The sequence below is a fragment of the Lissotriton helveticus genome, chromosome 5_1 (assembly GCF_964261635.1).
Source record: "Lissotriton helveticus chromosome 5_1, aLisHel1.1, whole genome shotgun sequence".
In the NCBI taxonomy this organism is placed as follows: domain Eukaryota; kingdom Metazoa; phylum Chordata; class Amphibia; order Caudata; family Salamandridae; genus Lissotriton; species Lissotriton helveticus.
Genome location: NC_136065.1, coordinates 1,595,414,831 through 1,595,441,715, shown reverse-complemented (window position 1 = coordinate 1,595,441,715; position 26,885 = coordinate 1,595,414,831). Strand labels below are relative to the sequence as shown.

At 45.6% G+C, this 26,885-nt stretch overlaps 1 protein-coding gene across 2 annotated transcripts in view; it reads right to left on the bottom strand.

The window, feature by feature from the left end:
* Positions 1-26,885, bottom strand: part of STRIP1 (striatin interacting protein 1) — a 225,886-nt gene that overhangs the window by 127,900 nt on the left and 71,101 nt on the right. For both annotated transcript variants that reach the window (XM_078644790.1, XM_078644789.1), the window contains exon 6: positions 19,224-19,292. In XM_078644790.1, coding sequence (XP_078500916.1) covers positions 19,224-19,292 — 69 coding nt within the window. The remainder of the gene's footprint in view (positions 1-19,223; positions 19,293-26,885) is intronic.

The window sequence follows — 26,885 nt, the reverse complement described above, 5'->3', positions numbered from 1 at the left end:
CAGGGTTTGACTCATTATGGAGAAAGATGGACATGCTGTTTGAACTTTAAATGAACAAAACAGCTATAGAAGTGTGCTGTTGTCCTTGTAATTCTTGACAATTATTCTAGCATTTATGATTTTAAAAAAAAAAAACAAAGAAGATTCCTACGATGCTGAACCAGGACTACAAATAAGTAACTTTCTTATATCTCTTGCTTCACTGACTATGGAGTTTTATTTTCTCACTCCAACATAAGAGCAGCATTAATTGAGGCGACAACCAGGATCTGCGTGCTTCACAGTCGTGGAATTAAAGGTGCATACTAAAGTTTCCCCACAGTTTAATGTGGCCCAATTCAATAATAAAATTGGGGATTCCATCTTTGCTATATTGTAGCAGTTCATAATAAGACTGTTTCGGGTGATCTATTGCTAAACCTTATATGGTAACAGTCTTCATGCCACCACCAATGAGTTGAAGCTTAGTTGTTTGGTTGCAGCTACCGCTGGAGGGCCGTAGTACAGTGTTTACCAATAAAATATTGGTCAATGGAACCGAGGTCCAGATGAGAAAAAAACATGTAGCAACTTTGCTCTGATATGCTTGGCTCTCTGTTTCGATGGTCATATCCAGTCCATATGTTCAACGCTGGACAACATTGTTGCCCAAGCTGCTCAGTTTCTAAGTGGAAAACAGTAAAATATAAACACTAAATACAAATACAAAATGACCACCCAAGCAGCAACTCATTAGATTTAGGATGTTAAGAGTTTGATGTTCCGTTCATTAGTTAAGAGGCATATAACTAGGTCTGGGGGTCATTCAGATTAGGAAGGCAGGGCTGATGATGTGTCTCAATGAGTACGCCCACCCATACTTGTCCATTGGCTGAATTGGCCTGGAGAAGGAAATGTCAATGGTGATGTTTTTTGCTCACACAAAGTGACATGTTTACTGGTTGAAATATTGAAACCTAGCAAACACTTGCATGTGGGGCTCTACCCTACCTTGGGCTGGTACCATAGGCCTGTGTGGACTGGGTCTCCAAGAGGAGGATTACGGGAGCTGCTCAGTATGCAGGAGCTCTAGACTCATCCCCAGTCTGATGCCACCCTGGGCCGGAAAGGAAGGTGGCCAGGCCCGGTGCCCCCTGGCTTCCAAGGTGAAAGCCATGGCTTTGCCTGCCAAATTACAGGGTTGTAAGGGAGCTGTACAGCCCGCAAGAGCCCCAGACTCTGCCCTGGTCCGACGTCACTCTGCCCCAATATTGCCCCAATATTGGCTTGGGCCTTCAGGTTGAGTCCCGTCTCCGTAAGGGCACGGCGGACCTCCCCAGTCTGCAACCACCATGCCCTGGACTGTCACTCCCAGTCAATCGGCTAAGGATTGTGCCTTCCCCTTCCTGGTGCCTAAGCCTGGGGATGTAAAAAGAGCTAAGCCCCCAGCCAAACACCCTCTCTCCATAGGCCTGCCTAGCAGCGTGGGCTTACAGAACCTGGGGGAGACAAGTCCTTGTTAGCTGCTCCAGCCGTTCTGCTGGCCATCTGGTCAGCAAGCCACCAACCGGTCATCTGGCCAGCTAGCCCGGCAACCAGCTGGCTCAGCCAGACCAGGTATGCGAAGTGTCAAGGCAGCAGCAGACGATGAGACCAGAACTCAGGAGGCTCTTTCCTTGAGCCACCGACCGGCATCTTGCCTTCAGGCAGCTCTGCTGGTGGCAGCTCTGGCCATCTGGATACCCTGCTGACCAGCAAGAGGCTGTGCCCCCATCCTTGCACCTGGTGGCACAGGACAGGAGTGGGACACCCCTGCGATGCTCAGCACATGGTTGAGGCAGCCTCCCACGGGCCCACACACCGTGCCTCCAACCGGCTGGGTGGCAGAGGAACCCTAGGTGTGTAGTGGCATGGGCACCCATGGATGAAGACAAAACCTTGGCACAGAGGATGACTTTAATAGATCGCAGCAAGGAAGCTTCTCTTCTACTTATGTAACAACTCTTAACCAGGGCTATCCCAGGACAACCGAAGCCCCAAAGCACTGTAACAAGGTTACAGCTTAGTGGGGTGGTGGGGGCGTTGGGTTCAGACCTAGAGGTGTCATAATCCCACAGATGGTAGCTTTGCCCCATCGGATCCTCAGCCAAGTATATATGCAAATGTCCAAACTTGCGGTTCCTACTGCACTGAGCAGGATTACTACTGCAACAACACCTCATCAGTAAGGTAAATCTAACCGTTCTCACAATGGTCTAAACCCAGCTCACATTCCCCATTAGGAGGTGAACAATCCAATGCTTGGCGGATTCTCCTTCAAAATGATAGGAAGAGCCGACATCAAAGGATCAAAAAGCAATGCGGCTATGAACGTTTGGTCGCAACAAGCCAGTTATCCCTGTGGTAAGTATTCTGACACCTCCTGCTTGAAACCAAAAACGTCAGGATTGTGATGTCCCGCTTTCACAGTCTGTAAAATCATACTGAAATTCAAGATCAAGTGGAGTTTTTGCCCTTCTGCTCCGCAGGAGGTTTCTGTCCTCCCTAAGCTCTCTTTAGGACACCTGTGTTATTGCTTGACAGGTGTACCGCCTCAATCAAATTCCCCACTAGCCACTTTCCCCAGATGAGGATCATGCCCGGCACTTGGAGCCATAAGTGAGAGCCCCCTGGGTTTACCCAAGCCTCACCGGGTTAGCGTTAAAACAATAAGAGTAGTGGTATTTTACCAGTGGCCTGAGGGCCTCCCACTTACCTTACACAATTCTTGTCTCTTCAAAGTGCCTGACTAGAGTCAACCTCAACTTGTGGTCTTTCTCCACCGATTCTGTCAAGCCCGTTCCCTTGGCTGTGATTTCGCAAGATAGTAGGTAGGACAGTGGGAATCCCGTTCATCCATTCATGCGCGTTACTAATTAGATGATGAGGCATTTTGTTATCTGTACCTTCACATGGTGGCTCATTCTGGGTTAATATTGCTGCCCATCAGCGACAAAATCGCCCTTGCTTCCAACAACACATTTGTTCCGAAGTACAGTCACATTTAAAGCTGTCCTCATATGAACTGGAATCACATACAGGATACAAATAGTACACCCTCCTGTACCATTCTAACAATTTAAATGGTCTACGAACAGTGCTCAGAAAGTTAAGGTATGATTAGCAGGACATTAAATAATCAATATGTGATATATAGTGATTATGAATAGGATATTACTTGAGATCTACCTCCTTAACCCCTTCGCCGCGGGGCTAATTCCCCGCAGTGCAGGGGAGGAGGGCCACGCGCGGCGCGCGCGCGCGCGGTACTCATGACGACCCCAGTTCCTCATGCTGCACAGCAGAGCTGTGCTCTTGACGAGCTGAGCTCATCATGACTCCGCCCACTCAATGGAACACCCCGCACAGGAGGGGAATTAGCCCCGCCTTGGCGTTCCACGGCCGTTATAACTAGCTCAACTCGTCATGAGCACAGCTCCACCGGGCCTCATGACGAGCTGACATTGTCATGCGCAAAGAGGTTAAGAGAGTCATAGCTACTCCCGCCGTTTACCTACGCTACATTGAATTTCTTCACTCGGACATTCAGAGTACTGGGTAGAAATTACATTGTCTTAACACTCATCTCTGACCTTCGTGATGCTTTGTTTTAATTCAACAGCCAAATTACCCTGACCCCAAATCAGCTGCTAGGCACAGGCCATCGCAGAACCCCAAGCCCACACTCATGGGTCTTTACACCCCCAGCCTGGCCACATGGGACCAATCCACAAGGTACATGGCAACGAGGGAGGGTTGTCCCATCTGCACATCAGCCACCTGCCACCCACCAGATCGGGTGGAAAAAGGGCTCAATCCCTGCAAATCTAGAGTTCCCAGCTACGGCAGCAGTCCCGAGCCATGCGAGCAGTCTGGTGATCCTCCTTACCTGGTAAGAGGAACCGAGGGGTGAAGAGCCATGTTTCCTCACACCATCAAAGCAACTCACCAGCTAACTCACAAGCTCCTCTCACTCCTCGGAGTAGTTCACACTGGCTTCCGAGAGGAGCCAGGGTTCTCTCATAGCCCTGGGTACTTCTCATCCAGTATTGCCTGGCTCCCAAGAGAGGCCACTCCTCAGTCACTCGAAACCTGGGCAGGGATTTCAGAGCGTCCAGGTGGCAGGTCCTTCAGGTGGTCCCAGCCCTAGGAGGCACTGCAATTCGGTTACCCACAGGTGTGTGCTGGGTAAGCATGGGTTTCCTCTTGTGAGGGTCATTTCTCGTACTGCGCCCCACCCAGAGGGTTCGTGGTAGAAGGCAGCGTGGGGGAAGGGGCTTTCAGAGACCATGTGGCAGGAGACCCCTGGACGACGCCATCTTGAACCAACCCAGAAGCCTGGGCAGGAAGGAGGGAGCAGGGGCTGTGAAGTGATGTGTCGCTGTTTGATAGGACAAACAGACTTCCTCCCAGCCCTCTCCCCAAACTTTAAAAATGTTTGCACAGGAAGAGAAGATCTCTCTGGGGTGTGGTCTGCTGAGGCAGAGGGTACTGGAGCCTGGCGCAATGGGGCAGTGGGAAGGAAAAAAACAGACTGTCCCAGGATCCAGAACAGTGCCAGGAGAAGAGACCAGGACCAGTGCAGAGAAGCAGGGGCCTCTGTGTAGGGAGAAGAGAGGCCCAGGAGGAGAGCCAGGCAGAAGGCTGTGAAGAGAGCTGCCTGCTGAATTCCCCCCCCCCCCCCCCCAGAGACCGGGAGGGCAAAAGAAAGCGCTCCCAGTGGATGGGCCGAGCCAAAAGGAGCAAGAGGAGGCAAAAATTGTGAAAATCAGGCCCCTGGTGGCCGAGATACGCCCCCTAGAAGATAGGCGACCTTTGACCTCTGGAAGGATCGACGACAAAGCGAGTGTGGCTCCGCCGCCGGTCCATGATGGGCCCTCGGGGGCTGCCCCCAAGAGAAGCTAAGTCAGGGAGTGCCGTTGTGCTCCCCGTGAAGGTGCCCCCGTGGGGTGCCAGGAGCCCACCCTGGCCGCCGCCGAAAACAAAGCCGGGAAGCGCCTTCGGGCTCCCTGTGAAGAAGGGGGAGGGGCCCGGGATCCCAACTCAGGGCCCCATTTGTGGAGGAGGAGGCAGGGAGCGCCGTTGCGCCCCCGCGAAGAGGTCTCAAGGGGCCCGGGACCCCATCCCGGGGCCCCGAAGCAAAGCCGCGAAGTCAGAGGAGGGGCCTGGGATTGCAACTCCGGGCCCCGGAGGAGAAGATGGCAAGCCGGGGAGCACCATCGCGCTCCACGTGAAGAACTGGGTAAACCATCTCCGGGCCCCCGAAGTGCGGAGGGAGGACGGGGGAGTGCGGTTGCAATCCCCCGCGGCTACCAGAAGGTGGGGGGGGGGTGCTATCGCACTTCCCCGAGGCCAGCGAGATCAGAGCGAGCCTCAAGGTCTGCCCGCCAGAGCGGGCAGACCAGAAATGTAGTGCAGAGTCCTGCGGCAGCACGCGAGGGTGCTGGCCATGCGCGGGGAGCAGCAGGGGGTGGGCTCCCTGGGCTGCCCTCCAACGCGGAGGCATGTGGGGGTCCCGGGTGGGACCGGGACCCCGAAAACAGAGAGGAGCTGCGGCAGAGGGTGGGCTCCCCGAGCCTCATTCACTTACCTGGGGGTACGGGTAGGACATGGCGCCCCAGTGAGATTGGAGAGGAGGGAGGGCCCGGGTGGAACCGGGCCCCCTCAAAGAAATGCAGTTTGCACGGCTCTCCCCGGCACAGCAGGAGAGGCGCTGTTCGGATATGCGCAGTGAATGGAGGAAGCTCCCCATAATGCCCGGACCGGCCTGCATGAAAAAGTCAGCGTTTCACTACTTGTGGTGGCTCCAGGAGGACGGGGTCACCACCATATGTGTGACGAGGTGTAGGGGGAGCTGCAGGAGAATGCAGCCTCCCCCAGCATGAAGAAGAGGAGTCCCTCCCTAAGTCTCATGGGGACTTGAAAAGGATAACCCCTCAAAGGCCCAGCCAGCATTTAAACACCTCTTGGGCTGGAACTTTTGTTCTAAAGCTGGGGTTGTATTGAGAAATGCACCAAGTTATGAAGAGCAGAGTTGGGGATGTCTGGAGAAAGACATCCCCTGGAGGTGAAGAGGTATAATTGCATTCATAGTGCATTTACTAATGTTATTTTCTTTAGACGGAGGACAAAAGTTAGTATGTTTTCCTACTCGCCAGAAAGGGCAATTAGGACCTAAAAATAGCTTGACCTCATAAAATTTACCTCGTAAATGCGAGCGGTCGAGTAGATTTGTCGAGCCCTGTAGACTATATAGCATTATCCTCCTTAGCGGTGACTACCTGTATCTGTTGCAGTAGTTTGAAAAAGTGTTTTTAATACAGCCTGGCCCACATTAGCTTGTTGTTTTGCTTGCACATCTACACAATAGTGTTTTTTGAAGGTGTGTGGTGTGGCCCAAGTTCCTGCTATGCATATGTCATCTAGGGGAATGTCCCCTAAAAATGCCATAGATACCCTTAGTTTGCATTTAGAATGAGCTCTAGGGGGAATGGTTAATGTGCGTTTGGCTTTAAGGTAGCATATTTGTACTCATTTTACAATCCACCTTGCAATTCCTGTTTTAGAAATAGGATTGCCTTTATGAGGTGGAGAGAAAGCTACGAAAAGTTGTTTGGTTTTTCTAAAGGGTTTTGTTCTTTCGATGTAATAGAGCAATGCTCTTTTAACATCAAGAGTGTGTAGCGCTCTCTCTGACACTGAGTCTGGTTGAGGGAAGAATACTGGTAGTTCAACAGACAGGTTTAGATGGAAGGCAGACACTACTTTGGGTAAAAATGTTGGATTTGTTCTAAGAACCACTTTGTTATGATGAACTTGTAAAAATGGTTCTTGTATGGTTAATGCCTGGAGTTTGCTCACTCTTCTGAGAGATGTGATGGCGACTAAAAATGATACTTTCCAAGTAAGGTACTGTAGTTCACATTTTTGTAGAGATTCAAATGGAGGACCCATTAGTCTGGTAAGGACTATATTGAGCTTACACACAGGGGAGGGTGGATCTCTCGGTGGAATTATCCTTTTAAGCCCTTCCATGAAAGCTTAAATTGGGGGAACTCTAAACAACGACAAATGTTGTCTGTTTTGCAATTAGGCCGCTATGGCAGCTAAATGTAATCTTATGGATGTATACGCTAGGTTACATTGTTGTAGATGCAAAAGGAAACAGATTGCGTTTTGAATGGAAGCATCCAATGGGTCAATTTTATTGTGGGAGCAATAAATGATGAACCTTTTCCATTTTGCAGCATAGCATGCCCTTGTTATAGGGCGTCTTGCTTCTTTGATAACGTTCATACATTCTGGTGGAAGATTGAGGTATCCAAACTCTAGGATTTCAGGAGCCAGATCGCAAGGTTAAGCGGATTGGGATGTGGGTGTCTTATCTCTCCATGGTTCTGAGTGAGAAACTTGAGAGAGAGGGCAGCTTTTGATGTGGTACTACTGAGAGCTGCAACAGAGTTGTGAACCATGGTTGCCTTGCCCATGTTAGAGCAACTAGGATCATTGTAAGGGAATGCTGTTAAAGCTTCCTCACTAGCAATGGAATGAGTGGGAGAAGCGGAAAAGCGTAAGCAAATTTGCCTGACCAGTTCATCCATACCGCATTGCTTTTGGACAATGGGTGTGGCTACCTGGATGCAAAGTTTGGGCATTTTGTGTTTTGGTGTGTGGCGAATAGATCTATGTCTGGCTGTCCCCACATGTGAAAGAATAGAAGAAGAACTTGAGGATGAAGTTACCATTCGTGGATCTGTTGTGTTTGACGACTGAGCAGATCCGCTATTTGATTGTGTACTCCTGGTAGATGTTCTGCTAGGAGGTATATGTTTCGTGGAATGGCCCACCTCCAGATGCTTTGTGCTAGACGGGATAACTGGAGAGAGTGTGTCCCCCCCCTGTTTTTGTGTGTTATACATTGCTGTCATGTTGTCTGGACTGATGAGGACAGCTTGTTGAGGAGTTGCGGTTGAAACGACTCCAATGCTAGAGAGATTGCTAATATTTCCAGGTAGTTGATGTCATTAGGTATAGCGAAATTAAACGTAATAAGTGAAATGGGTAGGTACGTGGGGGAGCAAAGTAGAACAGGTACATCAGTAATGCAAGTATTACAGATAAATGTGTGCATAGATAGTCAGGGAAGTCAATAATACAGGTGAGACACATAGTCGTAGCGTTCGAGCCAAATAATACAGATAGGTGTAGAGTCTTTACAGATCCACGTTAATAGGTTAGGTGTATTTGGCCATGAGAATAGCTTTTACTTCTTTCTTTAAAAGTGTGATGGAGGAGATGAGCCTGGTTTCAGGAGGAAGTGAGTTCCAGATCCTGTGTGCCATTCCTGAGAAAGAGCGTTTATAAGTTTTTTCCTTCCGGAATCTTTGGGGTTTTAGCAGAAGATTGTTTGTGCCTCTAGTGTTTCTAGAGCCGCCAGAGATTGACAGCTTCTGAGTGAGGTATCCGGGAGAGCTCAGGTGTACAGCCTTGTGTGTCATGCAGGCGATTTTCTGGCTTCAAAAGGCAGCCAGTTCAAGGATTTCAAGTCAGGGGAGATATGCGAGTGTTTTTTTGACCCAGTGATGAGTCTCGCTGCCGCGTTTAGAGAAGCTCTTAGGGGTGCAGTAGTGGTTAACGGGAGACCGCAGAGGGCGATGCTGCTGTATTCAATTCGCGGGATTACTAGTGCTTGTACAGCAGTTTGAAAGTCTTTGGCTGGTAGGAAGGGTTTGAGTTTCCTCAGGGTATTGATTTGGAAGTTCGCTCCCTTAGTAGCCTTGCTGATATGATGCTGCATGTTGAGATTGGGGTCGAGAGTTATGCCTAGGGATTTTGCTGAATCCACTATGGTGGGTTGGACATTGAGTGCAGTTAGTTGTTTAAGCCAGGTTTGAGTGGTAGAGATCTTCGCGGGAGGTGAGATCAGAAGGAATTCTGTTTTCAGAGCATTGAGTTTGAGGTGATTATCAGCAAGCCAGGATTGGGTGCTTCTGATCGTTGAGTTCAGGAGTACAATGTCATTAGGGGATTGTAATTTGAGATATAGTTGGGTGTCATCTGCGTAAAAAGTACATTGGATGCTTGTAGCAAGGTGGTGAGAGGTTCCATAACTAGGTTGAACAAGGTTGGTGATAGGGAGGATCCTTGGGGGACGCCTAACGAAACAGGTATTGGCGAGGACATCAGGTTGTTACTCTTGAATTTCTGCGACCTGTTATATAAAAAGGAGGTGAACCACTTGAGCACAGTCCCAGATAGACCCATTCTTGTGTTCAAAGATACATCTGTTAGCACCAGTTGTGAAAGTGGCTCGAGGAACGACCGTCCTTTGGCAAGGTTTTTTGTGGTCCATCACTGCAGAGAGGGATGGGTGCAGTCGTCCAACACCAGATCTGTTAGTTGACCTTGAGCCTGGTTCCACAGACGTGCTAGACATTCTTGTAATGGGTGCATCTGCAAGTCTTGCTTGAGGGACGAGAAAAAATGCATGATGCCATCATTCCTATTAGCTGCATGAACAATCTTGGTGGTAGTGTGTTGTCGTTGAAATCTTTGAACTAGTGTTTGTATAGCATTTATCCTGATGGGATTGGGATATGCTAGTGCTGTGAGAGTATTCACTGTTGCCCCTAGATATTGTTGCATTGTAGACAGTTGGATTTACTGTGAATCCCAGACTGTGAAGCAACTGTATTGTTTAAAGTGTGTGTTGAACACAGCTGTTTTGGGAGTTTGCTTTTATGAGCCAATTTCTAGGTAGGGAAAGGCATGAATTTGTTGTCTTCTGAGATGGGCTGCAACCACCGCGAGGCATTTGGTGAAAACCCTGGATGCTGTGGTGACTTCAAATGGGAGCACCTTGAACTGGTAGTGTTGACTATCTACCACAAATCTGAGATACTTCCTGTGAGCGGGATGTTTTGGAATGTGGAAGTAGGCATCTTTTAGATCTATAGTGGAGAGAAAGTCGCCTTGCTGCATTAGTGGAAGCACTTGTTGTAAAGTGAACATGTGGAAGCGGTCTGATTGAGTGCCTTTGACGCGCACCCTCGACAACTTCCATTACTCTTCGACGCCTGCGAACCTCGACACAGGCCGTTGGGCCTACCCGCGCAGATAAAGACGGACATCGATGGAACGGACTCCATTTAAAAAATTTCCTCAGTGTGGTGCTAAATTTCCACACTCAGACCTCCGTCCTGTCTGCAATGTGTGCCTCTCTCCTGAACCTTAAAGAAACCCAGAAGAATCTGCATGCCTGTTGGGAAACATAGAACCACCAAGAGTACTACCGGGTAGTTACAAGGAAGATGATGGATATTTTGAATGGTTTTCTAGGTGTTTTTGTGTGTAGAGTACATTTCAGACTTATGTCTTGGGATCTGACTGAACACTTGCCTACTTCCTAGGTGCAGAGCTGAACTTCAAACATTTGAGTATAAAAAGGATGAACCACAAGAGAAGGGAAAGCCAGTTATCAAAAGAAAACCAAGACAGGACCCTCAGCACTCCAAAGACACAAGGAAAGAGAGGAATCCAAATGAAATGGATTTAATCAGTTGAGAAAGCAAGAGGTTAGGTATTCTGATACAAATCAGGACATCAAAGTTAGGTTGCATTAAGGCGACATAGCCCGCAGAATAATTGGTGGTGTGTTGCATAACATTTTGGGAAGATGCAGTAAATAACTGTGCCTTCCATATCCAAAAGGAGTCATTGGGTAGTATTGCAGAGTTGGTGATGGTCTCCTCAGGTATAAGGCACAGGACCCAAACATATCCCAAAAAAGGTCCCGCCAGAAATATCCGCCAGATTTTGCACGCTATCTGCATCGACAGGCTACTGCTTATTGATCGAGTGGCCATCCGCAACATATTAATTCCCTGTTGCGTGTTTCTTGTGAGCACCCCGCTTTCAGGTGATCTATCTGGAGCATTACAGATGGTAGAAAACTGGAATAAAACCTGAAGCAAGGCATAGATAAAGTGTTTATCCTCTGATCAACCAGATCCTGAAAGGGTAGACCATGTGCAGGCCCACATTCTTCCCTTTCAAACTAAATCTGCATAAAGAAAAAGTACCAAACTAGGCAGAATTTCTCAAAGTCTAGGGATAGTAATGCGGCTAGGTGCATTCTGAAGCCGAGGGAACTGGATGCTTTAAAGTCTTCTGGTAAGGTGGATTTAGTTGTACCTACCAAGAGCCTAAAGCCACAAGACAGCAGAAGGCTACCCATACCCCAGTGCCCCAGGAGCCTCCACATCCAATTGGGAGAGACAGTCCCACAAACAGAACCTCGTGAAGAAGAATGAAATTCAGCTGTGCACAATGCCTCCACCTAACCGCAAGGTACTGAAGTTCTGATACGCAGTGGAAACAGAAAACATAAAATGCACTTGTGGCAAATCACTCCAACAATGACTGATGCATTGATTCCCCATTTACTCTTTTTCAGAAAATAACAGTTGCAAACACCAGTGAGAGGTTTCAAAGTACTTTTCTTTCATGTGTTACACTGAGACTTGTATCCCTACTGACCAATATTAGAGGTGGCACTGACTTTTGAGAAAACCTGAAGTTGCAGGTTTCACAAAAACAAACTCCAAACGAGGCAAGCAACTAGAATAATACAACTCCAATCCTGGCAAAGCTTACTAGTAGGTTATATTGACAAAGCATTCTGTGTACACTTGTAGCGATCTTTCCTAGGTTATAAAGTATTGTATTGTATTGTATTGTAATTGCATTTATATAGCGCTTACTACCCCTGACGAGGCGTCGAAGCGCTTTTTCGGCGGGTAGCACGCTACTCCGGGACCCACAGAGGATTAGTGTTGAATTAGTATAGTGAAACATGCAAGTACATTTTAAGTGGTGGATAAGTTAATCAGTTATTTGGATTTGGAATGATAGCAGAAGGATAGAGTAGGACAAAGGTTCGTATTTATCTATCGCTCGCTTGTTGACGCATGCTATTCAGGGAGCCTATAGAGGATTAGTGGTGAATTAATATGGTGAAATATGAGGTAATTTCAGTGGTGGATATTAGTCTGTTACTTGGAGTGAGAAGGATAGCGGATGGATAAAAGGGGAAGAAAGATTTGCATTCATATAGCACTTGTTACCCCTGATGGGCGTTGAAGCGCCTTTCTGGCGAGTAGCACGCCACTCCGGAACCCATAAAGGATTAGTGTTGAAAATTAGTATAGTATAAATATGAAGTAATTTGAGTAGTAGATATGTTATTCAGTTATTTAGGCAGTATATTAGTATAGTTGAATATGGAATTTGAGAAGTGAAACATGTTAGTCTGTTAATTTTTATTGAAAAAAGGATAGTGGAGGGATAAAAGAGTAAAAGATTTTTTTTTATATATATATTAGTAGTAGGAAGAGGCTTTTGGATGAGTAAAAAGGAGTTTTGGAGGGAAGGAGTCAGAGGGGAGAGTTTAGAAATGTTTGTTTTAGGGGATCGGTGTAGTAAAAAGGTGTCAGATGATGCATGGAGGGGTAGAGCAGGAGAGAGTCTAGAAAAGGTTATTTTGGCGATCATAGTAGTGGTATGGGGTTTGGGATAAATGAGAGAGTGGATGTAGAGGATATATTGATAGATCTATAGGATGCGAGATAGGGTAGTGCATTAGAAGGAGTAGTAGAAAGAAGTTTGAGAGGAGTCTGAAGGTTGGGCTAGAAGATATATTGAGTGAAGTATAGGCTGAGAAATAGGCTAGTGCATTGGAAATGCTAAATTAGAAGAAAGAGATAAGTATATAGATCCATAAGTACATTAAAAATATATAGATACATAAAAAAGTAAGTATATTTAGATTAAATATATTGATAGAGGCACAGGATGAGAGATAGGGTAGTGCATTGGATATGCTTTTTTTCAGGAGAAAAGTAACAGACACACAGATCCAAGTACATGGATGGTACATAGATGTACAATGGAAGTATGTACATGTAGACCAAAAATGATTTTTATTTATTGATGATTATTATTATTATTATTTTTCTTCTCTTAACAACATAATTGTTTTACATGTTTTATAAAGTAATACACAAAGATAGATACATATCTATAGTGAAAACAAATGCTTATATACAGAGGGATATGCTGTAAATTTTTATTTCCGTATGGTACCTATGTGGGGAAGAGCCAGATCTTGAGTAGTTTTCTGAAGATAAGGTGGTTGTCGGTGGATCTTATGTTGGGGGGTAAAGAGTTCCATAGTTTGGCTGCTTGAACAGAGAAGGATGTGCCACCCATTGTTTTTTTCTTGTATGGTGGGGTTTTAAGGCGAGATGCTCCTTTAGAGCGTAGGTTCCTTTGTTGAATGTGTTTGGTGATTTTATTCCTGATGAAGAAAGGTCCTACTCCATGTATTGCTTTGTGGGTAATACAAAGCAGCTTGAACGTGGATCTTCTGGCAACCGGTAACCAATGCAGGGCTTTCAAGGCAGGGGAGATGTGGTCTCGTGGTTTGATATGCAGGAGTAGTCTGGCAGCCGAGTTCTGAATCCGTTGTAGTCTTTTCATGGTCGTTAAAGGTGATCCGTGGTAGAGGCTATTGGCGTAATCGAGTTTGGATAGAACAAGGGAGATGGTAGCTTGGACCTTGTGTGGAAATCCCAAATGAGGGAAAATTTGTCGCAGCGTTTTTATAGTAGCAAAGCTTGATCTTGCTAGTTTATTTACTTGGACATTCATCGACAGCTTGGAGTCCATGGTCATTCCGAGGTTTCTTACTTCCTTCGATACTTTAGGCAGTGATCCCAGTTCATCAGGCCATGCGGCAAGCGGGTTGTAATTTTTCCAATCGCCACACGTGAGTATTTCAGTTTTTGAAGCATTCAATTTGAGATGGCTCCAAGTCATCCACTGATCCACGGCTCTGAGACAGCTGAAAATTGGTGATTTTCCAATGTCTTTGGGGCATTCCAGTTGAAGGAGTATTTGCGTGTCATCTGCATAGTTGTAGCACGTGAGGTGAAATTTATTGATCAGTACTGGTAAATACTTCATGTAGATGTTGAAAAGCATGGGCGAGATGATAGAACCTTGAGGGACCCCTGCTTTTGTGGAGTACGGTTTGGACGAGAAAGGTGGGGTGTGGATGACATTAGTTCTGTTTCGAAGGTAGGACGCGATCCAGTCTAGAGCAGTTCCCTCTATGCCGGCTTCATAAAGTCTTTGTTTCAGAGTGTCATGGTCAACCGTGTCAAAGGCTGCTGAGAGGTCCAAGAGGAGTAGCGCAACAACCCCGTTGCGGTCATACTGTAAAGTATGATAAAACGGTTGGGAATATATCTTGTGAAGTACACAGAACCGAGAACTGGATTTCTAACTTTTTAGGTAATTAGTGTAAATGTATGATACATGCACAAATGCAGTTGTTCCACTTAAGTTACAGATTTCAAACAAAAATTATAACTTAAGTCAAAATGCGGTCATATAAAGTATCTTCATCTTCTCACTCATTTATACGATTCAGGTTCCACTACTGTGTATCATATTTAATAGTAATACCACCAACTGAAGATTGATCTCGTTTGTCAGAGCTTTGTGATACACCTTATTTATTACGAACATTCACACTATATCCGGTGAGTACATTTTAATGACTTGACTACAGCTATCATGGGACAGTATGGGAGATTAAGAATTTTAGCTATCCATTGGATTATAGTACAGAAATATGAGTCAATAGTGTGAACATGTAGCTTAACGTTTGACCTATCTGGTACTCACTAGTATCAACAGGATATGGAGAAAATGAACAGCAATCACTAGGTTGGTAATATAAACACTTGTTATGCTACACAGCAGTGAAACATGCTATTGTTCATTTGCTTAAAGTAAGGATACATAACCTCCATCAAATTGAGTACAGGGAACTCACTCTTTGTAAACTCAATTGTTTACCAGAACCAAAAAGTGTTTTAGAAGTGGATCTGTGACCCTACTTGGGCCACTACAACTCTGGCCCCATTCCCAGGTTCAAAACATGCTCCCTCTCTGTGGCCAAAATAGGAGGGACATGTTCAAAGAAGAGTGATATTAACTGCAACATAGGTGCCTCTGTGGTAGTCAAGTGTTCTCTCTAAAGAGGTGTTGGATTGAGGAGGCCTTGGTTTGAACTAAAGATCATATTTTATTAATTTCTTTTACTAGGTCAATAAGATTTTTTCCCTGCAGATATATCCATGGAATAGCATGATGGAAATGTGTATATCCTACAATCTTGATATAGCCCTTCCTGTATTTTACAGTATGCTCGAAGCTGCTAAAGTACTGTGCAGGTAACTCACCATTCTCTAATTGAAACAGGCATGAAACAGGCATCGCTATTACCTTCAGTTTTTGAATTGCCCTTTGGGGGTGACAGTGTAAAAAAGTGCCTCTTTTGACAAGGTTAGCCCCCACTTTTTGCCTGGTATTTGATGTGCTTCGATTTTAGTGCACAGGGTACCTGCCGACCAGGTCCCCTGTGCCAGTGCTTCTACCCTAAAACTGTTCCACAATTGGCCCTTCAGGCCCCAAGTCGGTCCCTGGTAAATGTTACCGGGGTACCTAGGGCATGGGGATTGAAGAGGGCCCCTTAGGGCCCCCTCACCTAGGCCATGCAAACTGCCACTGCATTATGCATGGCCTGGTGCAGATAAAATTACTAAGTTGACATGGCACTATGCCTGTGTGCCATGCCAACGTGCACTGCCTAAGGCATAGATTAGTCACCTCTATAGCAGGCCTTCCAGCCCTTAGGCAGGGTGCCCCAGGTGTGCGCATATCTGCCTGAACAGATATGCCCCTACAGTATTTAAGTCCATTCTTAGATAGTTTAAGTGTCAGAGAAGCCAGAGAGAGTACATGAGTGGGAAGCTCGACAACTCAAGTTCCCCAGCATCAAAATGGCTTTTCTGAGCCCAGGAGTGAGTGGTACCAAACCACTTTTCTCAATAAACCCACGCTGAAGCCAGTGTGGGATTTTCTGTACCATGTACGCAGAGGGCATCTCAGAGGTGCCCCCTGAAAACCTAACAACTCTGGTGTGGTTACATACTGGATGTAGGCAGCCTGCCGCCACAAGACAGGTTTCTGAGCCCCGGGATTGACAGCCTCTGCTCTCTGGGGCCAGAAACAATACAAAACCTGGGCAGAGGTGTCACACCACCTTCCCAAGATGGGCACAGTGCTCAAGAGGGAAGCTTCAAAGGGTGGCATAATTGAGGTTGTATTAAGGTGTCCTTTGGCCCTACCTGCTACTCTCCTAAACCACCCCTAAATTTTGTATTTAGGTGTATCCCCCAGACCAAGAAACTAGTTCCTGCCGACCTAAGAAGAAGGACGAAGACAAAGTCATGCAGCAAAGCCTAAAGACGCCTACTGATTTGGCTCCAGTGCTACCTGTGCCGTCTCCAGCATCAAAGACCCTGCAAAAGAAGACAATGCCTGTCCTGTAGCCAGAACCTGAGGAAGACTGCTTAAGCTTTGACACAGACCTGAGACTCCCTAAAGAATGGTGATGGATTAAACCCAGATCAGTTGACTGGGGATGAGTGTTTGATTTGCTCAAACGCTCCGCCCATCATCCCCTTTTGTATCGCTTTGTTCGCCCTAAGTTGGCAGGGTATGCTCAGACGTGAGTCCCTTCCTCACTTGGCCACTGGATTCAAGATAGCCTGGCTGATGAGGATTATGAATCCAAAACCGGTCCCAGGATGCTCGTTTCCGGTCCAGGGAAGACATGGCTTGGCAGTTCGGGCTGGACTGTTCCCATGAGGCACAGGGTCAGACTGATTTGCATATGGCCATGTCTGAACTGGGGTGGCTGAGTGAGCTAAAGAATGGTGATGGATTAAACCCAGATCAGTTGACTGGGGATGAGTGTTTGATTTGCTCAAACGCTCCGTCCATCATCCCCTTTTGTATCGCTTTGTTCGCCCTAAGTTGGCAGGGTATGCTCAGACGTGAGTCCCTTGCTCACTTGGCCACTGGATTCAAGATAGCCTGGCTGATGAGGATTATGAATCCGAAACCGGTCCCAGGATGCTTGTTTCCGGTCCAGGGAAGACATGGCTTGGCAGTTCGGGCTGGACTGTTCCCATGAGGCACAGGGTCAGACTGATTTGCATATGGCCATGTCTGAACTGGGGTGGCTGAGTGAGCTAAAGAATGGTGATGGATTAAACCCAGATCAGTTGACTGGGGATGAGTGTTTGATTTGCTCAAACGCTCCGTCCATCATCCCCTTTTGTATCGCTAAGGTATAGATAAGTCACCTCTATAGCAGGCCTTCCAGCCCTAAGGCACAATGCCCCAGGTGTGCGCATATCTGCCTGAACAGATATGCCCCTACAGTATTTAAGTCCATTCTTAGATAGTTTAAGTGTCAGAGAAGCCAGAAAGAGTACATGAGTGGGAAGCTCGACAACTCAAGTTCCCCAGCATCAAAATGGCTTTTCTGAGCCCAGGAGTGTGTGGTACCAAACCACGTTTCTCAATAAACCCACGCTGAAGCCAGTGTGGGATTTTCTGTACCATGTACGCAGAGGGCATCTCAGAGGTGCCCCCTGAAAACCTAACAACTCTGGTGTGGTTACAGACTGGATGTAGGCAGCCTGCCGCCACAAGACAGGTTTCTGAGCCCCGGGATTGACAGCCTCTGCTCTCTGGGGCCAGAAACAATACACATCCTGGGCAGAGGTGTCACACCACCTTCCCAAGATGGGCACAGTGCTCAAGAGGGAAGCTTCAAAGGGTGGCATAATTGAGGTTGTAGTAAGGTGTCCATTGGCCCTACCTGCTACTCTCCTAAACCACCCCTAAAATTTGTATTTAGGTGTATCCCCCAGACCAAGAAACTAGTTCCTGCTGACCTAAGAAGAAGGACGAAGACAAAGTCATGCAGCAAAGCCTAAAGACGCCTACTGATTTGGCTCCAGTGCTACCTGTGCTGTCTCCAGCATCAAAGACCCTGCAAAAGAAGACAATGCCTGTCCTGCAGCCAGAACCTGAGGAAGACTGCTTACGCTTTGACACAGACCTGAGACTCCCAAGGGCCGTGGATCTGTCCCCAAGAACCCTGCACAAAGGACTCTGGTGTCCTCCGCGAGTCCTACAAACTCTGCACCAGACGTCTCCGGCGTGTGTGCAGGTGGCCCACCAATCCTATACCAGCATTGGCTGACCCCTCCTGGACTCCACACCACCGCCTGAATCCAGAGGCTCGCCCACCCGACTCTGATGAGAAGAATCCGACGTCAAAGGACACCTCTGCACCCATAGCCACTGGACCTCAACTTATCTCCGCTGTCGCTGGCCTCCCTCCAGCAGCCTCCGGTGCAATGCATACAGTCTGTTTGTCCAAACGAGTTTCTCCATTGAAAAGCACTGGGCACCTGATGCTATGTTAGCACCCTGCACCCCGCCGCTGGTGATGTATGTTTGGTTCTGCTTTGTGTCCCCCGTGCTAGCGCTAAACCATAAAGTTTGGTCCCTGCAACCGACTTACCTACCTGCAAGAAGTGTGGCTCTAAGCGTCCCCATTCTCATTGAAACGCATTGGGCCTTTCACCAAATTTGACCTCTGCAACTGGCCGCCCCTGTGGCGCTGGTGGTTTAAACTTTGTACTTACCTGAACCTTGACCTCTGCTGACAATAACCCCTGGAGACTAAGTTGGGTAGTTACCCATAAAACCCCATTGTTGTTTTCCTCCATAGGATAGCATTGAGCTGTTTGAAAATTGTACCATATCAACTTTCGAAAAACTCAAGTATTTTCCCTAAAAAACGTACTTACCATTTTGCTAAGATCTTGGTCTTAAAATAAAACTCAAACAAAGCTCATTTTTCTAACATTTCTTTTTGTGTTGCGTGTCCCTTATTGGTCTACGTGGGTGCAATAAATGTCTTACAATCCTCTGTGTTAGGCCGCAGGCTGCCCACCCACACTACCACAAATAGAGCACTTTGGGTTTACATTGAGCCCTGTACACTTCAGGGGAAATCTCTGGAGTCTGTGCACGGTATAACCACCTAGTGGGATACCATATACAGAGCCAGCTTCATACAGGTGGGAGACTATTACAGAGGTCCAGAAAATTCAGTTAAGACTAAACAATTCGCTTTTCGGCCTTCAGCCATCTCTCTAGAAACAACATCTTGAAATCAAGAGACTGTCACACAATGCAGAGGAGCTCACCTCAGGTCTGTGCTGTCTGCTAGAGAAATGGCAGGCTTCCTCACAGCATTGCTGCATGCAGCACTGTTCCTGAAACGAGAATCAGCTTAATTAGATTAAACGCTAACCAATAAGTGCATATTACCATTCACAGTACATCCCATTCTCAAACACTATCCCATCTTCTCAACCAGAGAGGGTGGGGAGGGTTTAGCAGGAGAGTTGGTTGTATATTAATTCTTACAAGTCAAAGCTTCTTAACACCATTAGAAAAACAGAATAACCCCTAGAGAAGATTATTAACTCAGTTCCATGGTACAATGATTTTCCTCGTTAGGATGCCAATCCCGGTCTTAATTACCTCCTATGTGGTATTTTTTTAGGATGTAGGTGCCCTTTAGAATATTTGAGGCCAGTTTGTCTTGTTTCCTATTTGAATCCTTGGGTGCCAAGGATGTGCTGGACTCATCGTTAGCACCGTTGCTCGGGTGCTAACGGGGTGCCTAGCACATCTTAATATGACCAGGGAAAGAAGCGCCGGAGCCCCAGTATCCGCCTCCCCACCATATGCCTGGCGGACAGAAAGACACTGTGGGAAAGGGAAACGTTTTTACTTTTCCCTGATGTCTTTCGAGTGCATTCCTGTGAAAGATCGCAGGAGGGACCAGGATTGCGCAGGAATGCACCTACTAGGCCCCCGGGATTTTTTGTTGGTTGGGCGACCGTCACTACTCATAAAGCCTCACACATCCTTTGACCCTCTCAGGGGTATATTAGACCTTTTTTACGCCGCTTTGCCCCCAGGAGGGATGGAAAACCACTAGACACCAGGGATATTTTTACTTTATGTATTTCGGGGAGCGCCTCATTGGGCAAAGGTCGGTCCCCATAAAGGCCCACACATTCTTTGTTTTCGCCCACTGGGGCATATATATATTTTTTTAACAGTATTTGTATTGAGGAGCTTGTGTGTAAGAGAATTTAGAGGGGATAGAGTAGTGTTTTGCATAATAATGAACTACTCACATTGACACTGGGGACTGTTTGGGGTCAGGTAGAGGTGCACAAACCAGTGTGCATTCTACACTAGAACAAGCACATGAGAGGTGTAGATGGAGTAGATCAAAGGTTGGAGCGCCATAATACTGCTAGAAGGTTGAAATCTGGTGCAAGAAGTTGGTTGTTCATTTGTTCCATTTAGCATCTTCAATGCTTACGTTGTTTCGTGGTTTACACAGATCATTCTCCAGATTACAATATGTGTTTTGTACAGTTTCAGCAGTCTTTAACAGGTAGCCTTGTTGCAGCAGACAAAGCAAGTGTTCCTAGAATCGGAGTGGTTGAGATGTGGCTAGATTAAAAATCTCCACTTTCCTGAATAAATTCCTCCAACACCTAAAAAAGACTTTCCTTGTTGAAGATGTAGTGTTTGTCCAAAGAGGAGTATGAAAGAAGAGTTGAATGTACTGCCTAGTGTCTTTTTAATTCTGGCCTAAGTGTGCCCACGTCTTAAACTCAAGAACTGGGAGCAACCATGAGAGTAAAAAGGCAAGTAAGTATAGTCCATACTGCTAAATATTTTATGTGTTTTCTATTTAGACATCGGGTTTCCAATAATTTGATGGATTTAATTACACCTGTTGGGCAAGCAATCACATATTTTCCTTGCATTTCTCGGACATAAACTTCCTGCACCTGCAAGGATCCACAAAAATCTGACACCTCAGTGTTCCTCCACTTCTTCCAATGAAAATGTCACCACAATTGTGTTGCTGAGTCTAGTGCCTGTGACAGGAACAGTTCAAACCACTCAATAGGAGTCCTCGCGAGGGGGATAAGCCAGTAGGTCTAGCACTGGCTGCCCGCGTTTGGCAATGCTGGTCTAGTATTGGTTTTTGCAAAAGATTATTGTTGAGGAAAGTTGGCAGTCCTTTGTCAACGTATAAAAAATTACAATGCACATCACACTGCTGTAGTGGTTACTGGCACTGAAGGGAACACATTTGCTTGTCAAGATTCTCATTGTGAAAGTGCAGACTGCTGTCACTCACAGTGAACTTAGCCAACGGCCAAAGCAGGCTGACACACTGCCCCATGCTGAATGCTGTAGTGGCCATAAGAAAAATGTGAATGACACTATGGATGCTCGCTGTAAGCCCCTGCAATTAAGTATATTATGTATATAATTTTAGTAAAATCAAAAGGTCACGGCTAATACTAGAACTTAAAAGGAAAAAGTAAAGAAAATGAGGAAAATGATGCCAGGAAATTGTCAAAGAGCAGAAATTTTACACAACACTTTAAAGACGCCCTCAAGTGGATCGCCTCCTTCCTTAGAGGATGCACACAGAGCATCAGACTGCCTCCCTTCACCGTCGCACCCAAAGACGACAAAGGCGGCGTGCCACAATATTCATCCCTCAGACCCACCTGCTTCCACATCTACTTGACTTCCTTTGCAGATATAGTCAGATCCCAAGTGCTCAACATAACCTCCTATGTAGACTACTCAACTGATCCTCACGCTCCCTGATGACCTATCCAACCCCAAAACCAACTTCTGCAACAACATGACTAATGTAGCCAAATGGATGAGAGATCAGCCTCCAACTCAACTCCGACAAAACTGAAGTACTGATCTTCAGGAAGAACATCTCCACATGGGACCCCAGATGGTGTCCTCAAGAACTCGGACCCACACCGATCGACCATGCACGCAAACTCAGTATTATCCTCGACAGACAACTGACCATGAAACGACAAGTCAACACAGTCGCCTCCCCCTCTTTCAACACACTTCACATGCTCCGCAGAATCTCCAGATGGATCCCAGCCAACACCAGAAAGACTGTCACTCAGGACCTCGTCACCGGCCACCTCAAATACGACAATGCCCTCTACAGTGGCATAACCACCCTGCTCCTCACAAGACTCCTGACCATACAGAATGCTGCAGCCAGACTCAACCTGGGCCTTCCCAAAGACACTCCATATCACCCCCCCAGTACCGCCCCCCTCCCCCCGTGAGAGCCCTCCACTGGCTCCCCATTCAGAGAAGATGTCAGTTCAAGAGCCTCACGCACGCCTACATATCCCTTCATGACCTAGGACCTGTCTACCTCAACCATCGACTGATCTTCCACCAACCCGCTAGTCACCCACGCTCCTCTTCACTTGCCCTCGTACCCTTCGCATCCGTCGTAGTGGTAGCCACTCCTCCTACATTGCTGCCAGGACCTGGAACAACCTTCCCCTCCAGCTCCATACAGCCCCCTCACTTGCAGACTCCAGAAAGAGACTAAGACCAGGCTCTTCGACAGAGGCACAGCGCCCAGATACCCCTAAGGTCGACAGTATTGTGCTTTAAAAATACTGTTTGGAAGTAATCCAGCACGCCATCATGCCTTGCACTGGAAGTAATTTTAGTTCGTTTTGAGTCTACTTTAAATAGTTAACCATCCATGTGCTGCAGTGACCAGGAAAGTGGGGGTGATCTTAATATCTTATGTCATATTTCAACAATGGAAAACTACAATTACAACAAAATATCTTTCTCTTCCCCGTTGTGGAATCTTCCATACATATTTGAACAGAATATAGGTATGGTTAATTAGTAAGCACAACCTCATTAAACAAGCAATGGCAATACCAACAGGTCAGGATTATTAATTAAAGTGCCTCTCCAGGTTCTGTTGAGTTCAGGCACTCTGTAATTCACTACACATGTACCTAGTCACTCATCCTTGCACTCATACATCTACTCATCCATCCATTCATGCTTGCATTCATCCAATTATCCACATGCAATAAAAGAGGCACACAAACTCAACAGGCATATGGGAGAAATATTAGAAGAATAAAACTATAAAAAATTCAAACATGCCACCACCTACACTTGAACATAGGCATGTGATGTTAAAATAAAATTAAGTATAGCAGCCGGAGGCCATCTTGCAATGCTATTGTACTTAGTGTATCATTGTTTTAAAGTCCCAATATAGCTCTCTTATATTGGGCATCTTAGAACGGTAAAAACGAACAAGTTACTTACCTTTGGTGATACCTTTTTTGGTAGAGACTCAAGACTCTGGATCCGTAACTTTCATAGTAAATTCTGTACGTGTCAAAAGGTGGGTGCCACCCTGGACATGACCAATTGGCCACTATATCTGACCACATGCGAGTGCTGACGTTAGTTTGGTTCTGTTCTCTATCTGGTGAGACAAGGAGCCTCTGAAATCACACTATAGCAGTGGGCAGAACTTGAAACTGAGATCTTGTTAATGGAATACAGGAGTACATTTCCCAGAAGGAGGTTGGATTGGTGAGGAATTTCCAGAAAAAGTGTTACAGAAGTTAAATAACGTATTCATCTAATAGAGACTTGTTAATAGATATCAAACCAGTACACCTCCCCTTTTGGTGGGTCAGTAGAATGGCTCAAGCCAGGAAAACCTGTAGGACTGATTGAGCAGAGTGCCCATCCCACGGACCTGGCTATCCAGGCAGAAATGTTTCATGAACGTGAGGAGAGATGCCCCGTGTCGCAGCCTGGCAAATATCCAGAAGTGGCACCTTGCATGCCAGTTCAGTGGTAGCAGCCTTTGCTTCGGTAGAATTAGTGTGAAAGCTTTCTGGGAGCTGCTTCTTGGCTAGCCTATAGTAGACATTAATACTGTAACATAATCAATCTGGACATTGTCCTCTTTTGCACTGCTCTGCCTTTCTTAGCCCCACAGAAACTGATGAAAAGTTGGTTGCACTGTTGGTACTCTCTGGTTCGGTCATTGAAGAAGTTAAACACCATCTTAGAATCAAGGAAACAAGTGCATTTTACCTCTTTGGAGGAATGAGACAGAATACAAAGCTCGAAAGGTTATGTATTTCCCTTTGTAGAAAGGGGTGAGTACTTTGGACAGGAATGTCACTTGGACAGAGAACAATTTAGAAAGAGGTCTATGGTGGAACTGCCGAAAACGCCTGAAGCTCACTCTCTTTCTTGGCTGATGTTATGGAGATGAGGAATGTAGTTTTGATAGTAAGTAGACAAAGAGTTCTATTAATCAAAATGAGGGAACGAGGAAGGTTTTTAGGGCAGACATATCAGTTACCAGGCAGGGTTTAACAACGGTGCACCAGAAAGAAGGTGGCCTGCTACACTATCCTTATCCCACTGATGAGGGGTATACTTCTGTTTTTGTATCAGACTCTTACCTACATAATTCAATGTGGTATACTTCATCAATAAGTCCTCGCCTCTAACCACTTGCCACCATACCCAACCGAGGCTCCCTATATTGCACATAAGTTGGCAAGCATCAGACACAGTCACTTACAAATATGTACAAAATTACAGTTGGCAAAAAATATATAGTTCCTCGGAAAAGGGCCTAATAACGATTACCATATTGCATGGATTTATCAGAGGGGGGGAACCAATACCAAGCCCTTTATCTACTAAGGTCATCTGTTAGATTCCATAAAACAAAATACCTGCCTACAGACTTCCATAATTAAATGCCTAATGGTTTTAATAAAAGTATTTCACAATAAATTGGTAAGGCCTACTATCTTTGCTGTAACTTTTTATAACGAACACGTGAGACCTATGGGATCAGACATAATTTTTCCGAAAAATAATCAAATTAGGAAGAGCCTGCATCATTGGTTTGTCACCACAGTCAAATCTGGCCTACTGAATTCTATACAAGCTTTCCCACAAAGCAACCCCCAGGCATAAAGTATGAAAATCAAAAAAATAATAATTGGTAAAACAAGATTCAATACCTTTTAAGAGAGGAAAAAATTAGCATCAAAGTTCAAATATTCTTCCAAAAGAGTATGTCAGAGGGGGATCCCAACACCAAATACTTGGTCTGTTGGTCTCAGTAGGTCAGGCCTACTGGGTTTGTTGTAATTTTCATAATACAAAATACTAAACCTGTGGCCTTTGACATAAATTTTCCTAAGAACTATTCAGGTACGTTGCCTTTATCACTGGTTGGACACTATAACGCACGTAGGCCTACTGTATGCCACACAATTCTTGCCACAAAGTAACTCTCGGTATACAGTCATAACATTACAAATATGTAAAAAAAATTACAGTTAGCAAAACAATATACAACCCTTCTGAAAACATAGGACTCAAACAATCTTAAAATGTTACTAGACCTGCAGGTCTGACTTAAATAATCAACTCCACCTAACTGCAATGCTCTTGACCGATAAACTGGTTTCAAATTGTGATCCTGGACAAATATTTTAATTCATTGAGCCCCCATTTTCTTCATCATCACATATAAGAGCACCTTCAAATGTGCAAGTTCAGCATATCTGCTGAACAAAAACTCTTGTTTGATTTAAAAGAATAAAGCTTTGCTTCATATATAATACAAATCTAGCCACATACAGGCTACACATGACCTCTGACTTACCTCTTAGTTCATTACCGGCATTGTTATCAGGGCAGGTGCAGGAATGGTTTTAAAATCAAGTTTAAAAACTATCACTTTTAATAAATTCATAAATTAAGCATGAACTGGTAGCACGCTGTCATTTGCAAAACAGCAGATTTTTGATTGAAATGGCCACGAATTTCCCACTGGCATGCAGGTTTACTGATAAAACTTTACAGTTTTATCAGTAGTGTAGAAACAATGTTTTGAAATCAAGTTTCTGCAAATATTTGTCATCTGCACACAACCAAGTGAAGTGTGTTGAATTGTTTGTCTCCTATTTTAATCTTTGTTTGCATTACACTTCTGAATTACACCCACCCCCCCAAAAAATGTGCATTTGTAATTCCGATCTACTACTTAGGTTAAATTTCAGGTGCCAAGGATCCGAGTGGCCCGCATGGGCGGCCGTTCCTTTTCATATTTGGGCCCTCTTCTATGGAATGCTCTTCCGCTGTCTCTTCGTACTCCGATGAATGTTACACTATTTCGCAAATCCTTAAAAACCTGGCTTTTTAATCAGTAAGCTCTTCTTTACTATTCTGTTGTTGCCTCCGTTGGGCGACAGGAAACCTTTGCGGGTAGCGGTTGCACCTAGATATAAATTTAAATAACATAACATATTTTGAAATATGAATACTATTCATTTGCAAGCCATTTAAATTTTGTTTTCGAAACAAAACTGACAGCTTACAACCTTTTGTTTCACAATGATTATCAGACAGCACACTTGACAAAAACCTCTACCAATAGTAAGTGAAAGAAAATTAAAAACCATTTTCCATGATAAGATAAACAGCAATTAGTAAAAAGATAAATTGACATTTGACCTCTGTCCTTGAAGAAACAGCTAATGTGTCGAGATAAAAACAAGATTTAAAGGCATCTTTATTGCTCATTCACTTTCTGCCAGAATGGACCAGTAGGTCCTAAAAATAGCTCACCCTGATAAAATCTGACTCACCATCGTGGGTGTCAGCAATTAGATTATACTAGGCCTGAGACAGGATAGCAACGATTCGCAGCTACAAATATTCTATCCCAAGAAGGTAACCAACACCAAAACCCTTGCCTACTATAGTAATCTGTGAGATCCCCCATAAGAAAATACTGGACTACAAACTTTAACACAGTATTACAACAACCCGCCTCCCAAAGGCCTCGTGGCTTTTAACATATGCTTTTCATAGTAAATAAGTCAAGCTTATTCCCTTTCTATAATAAA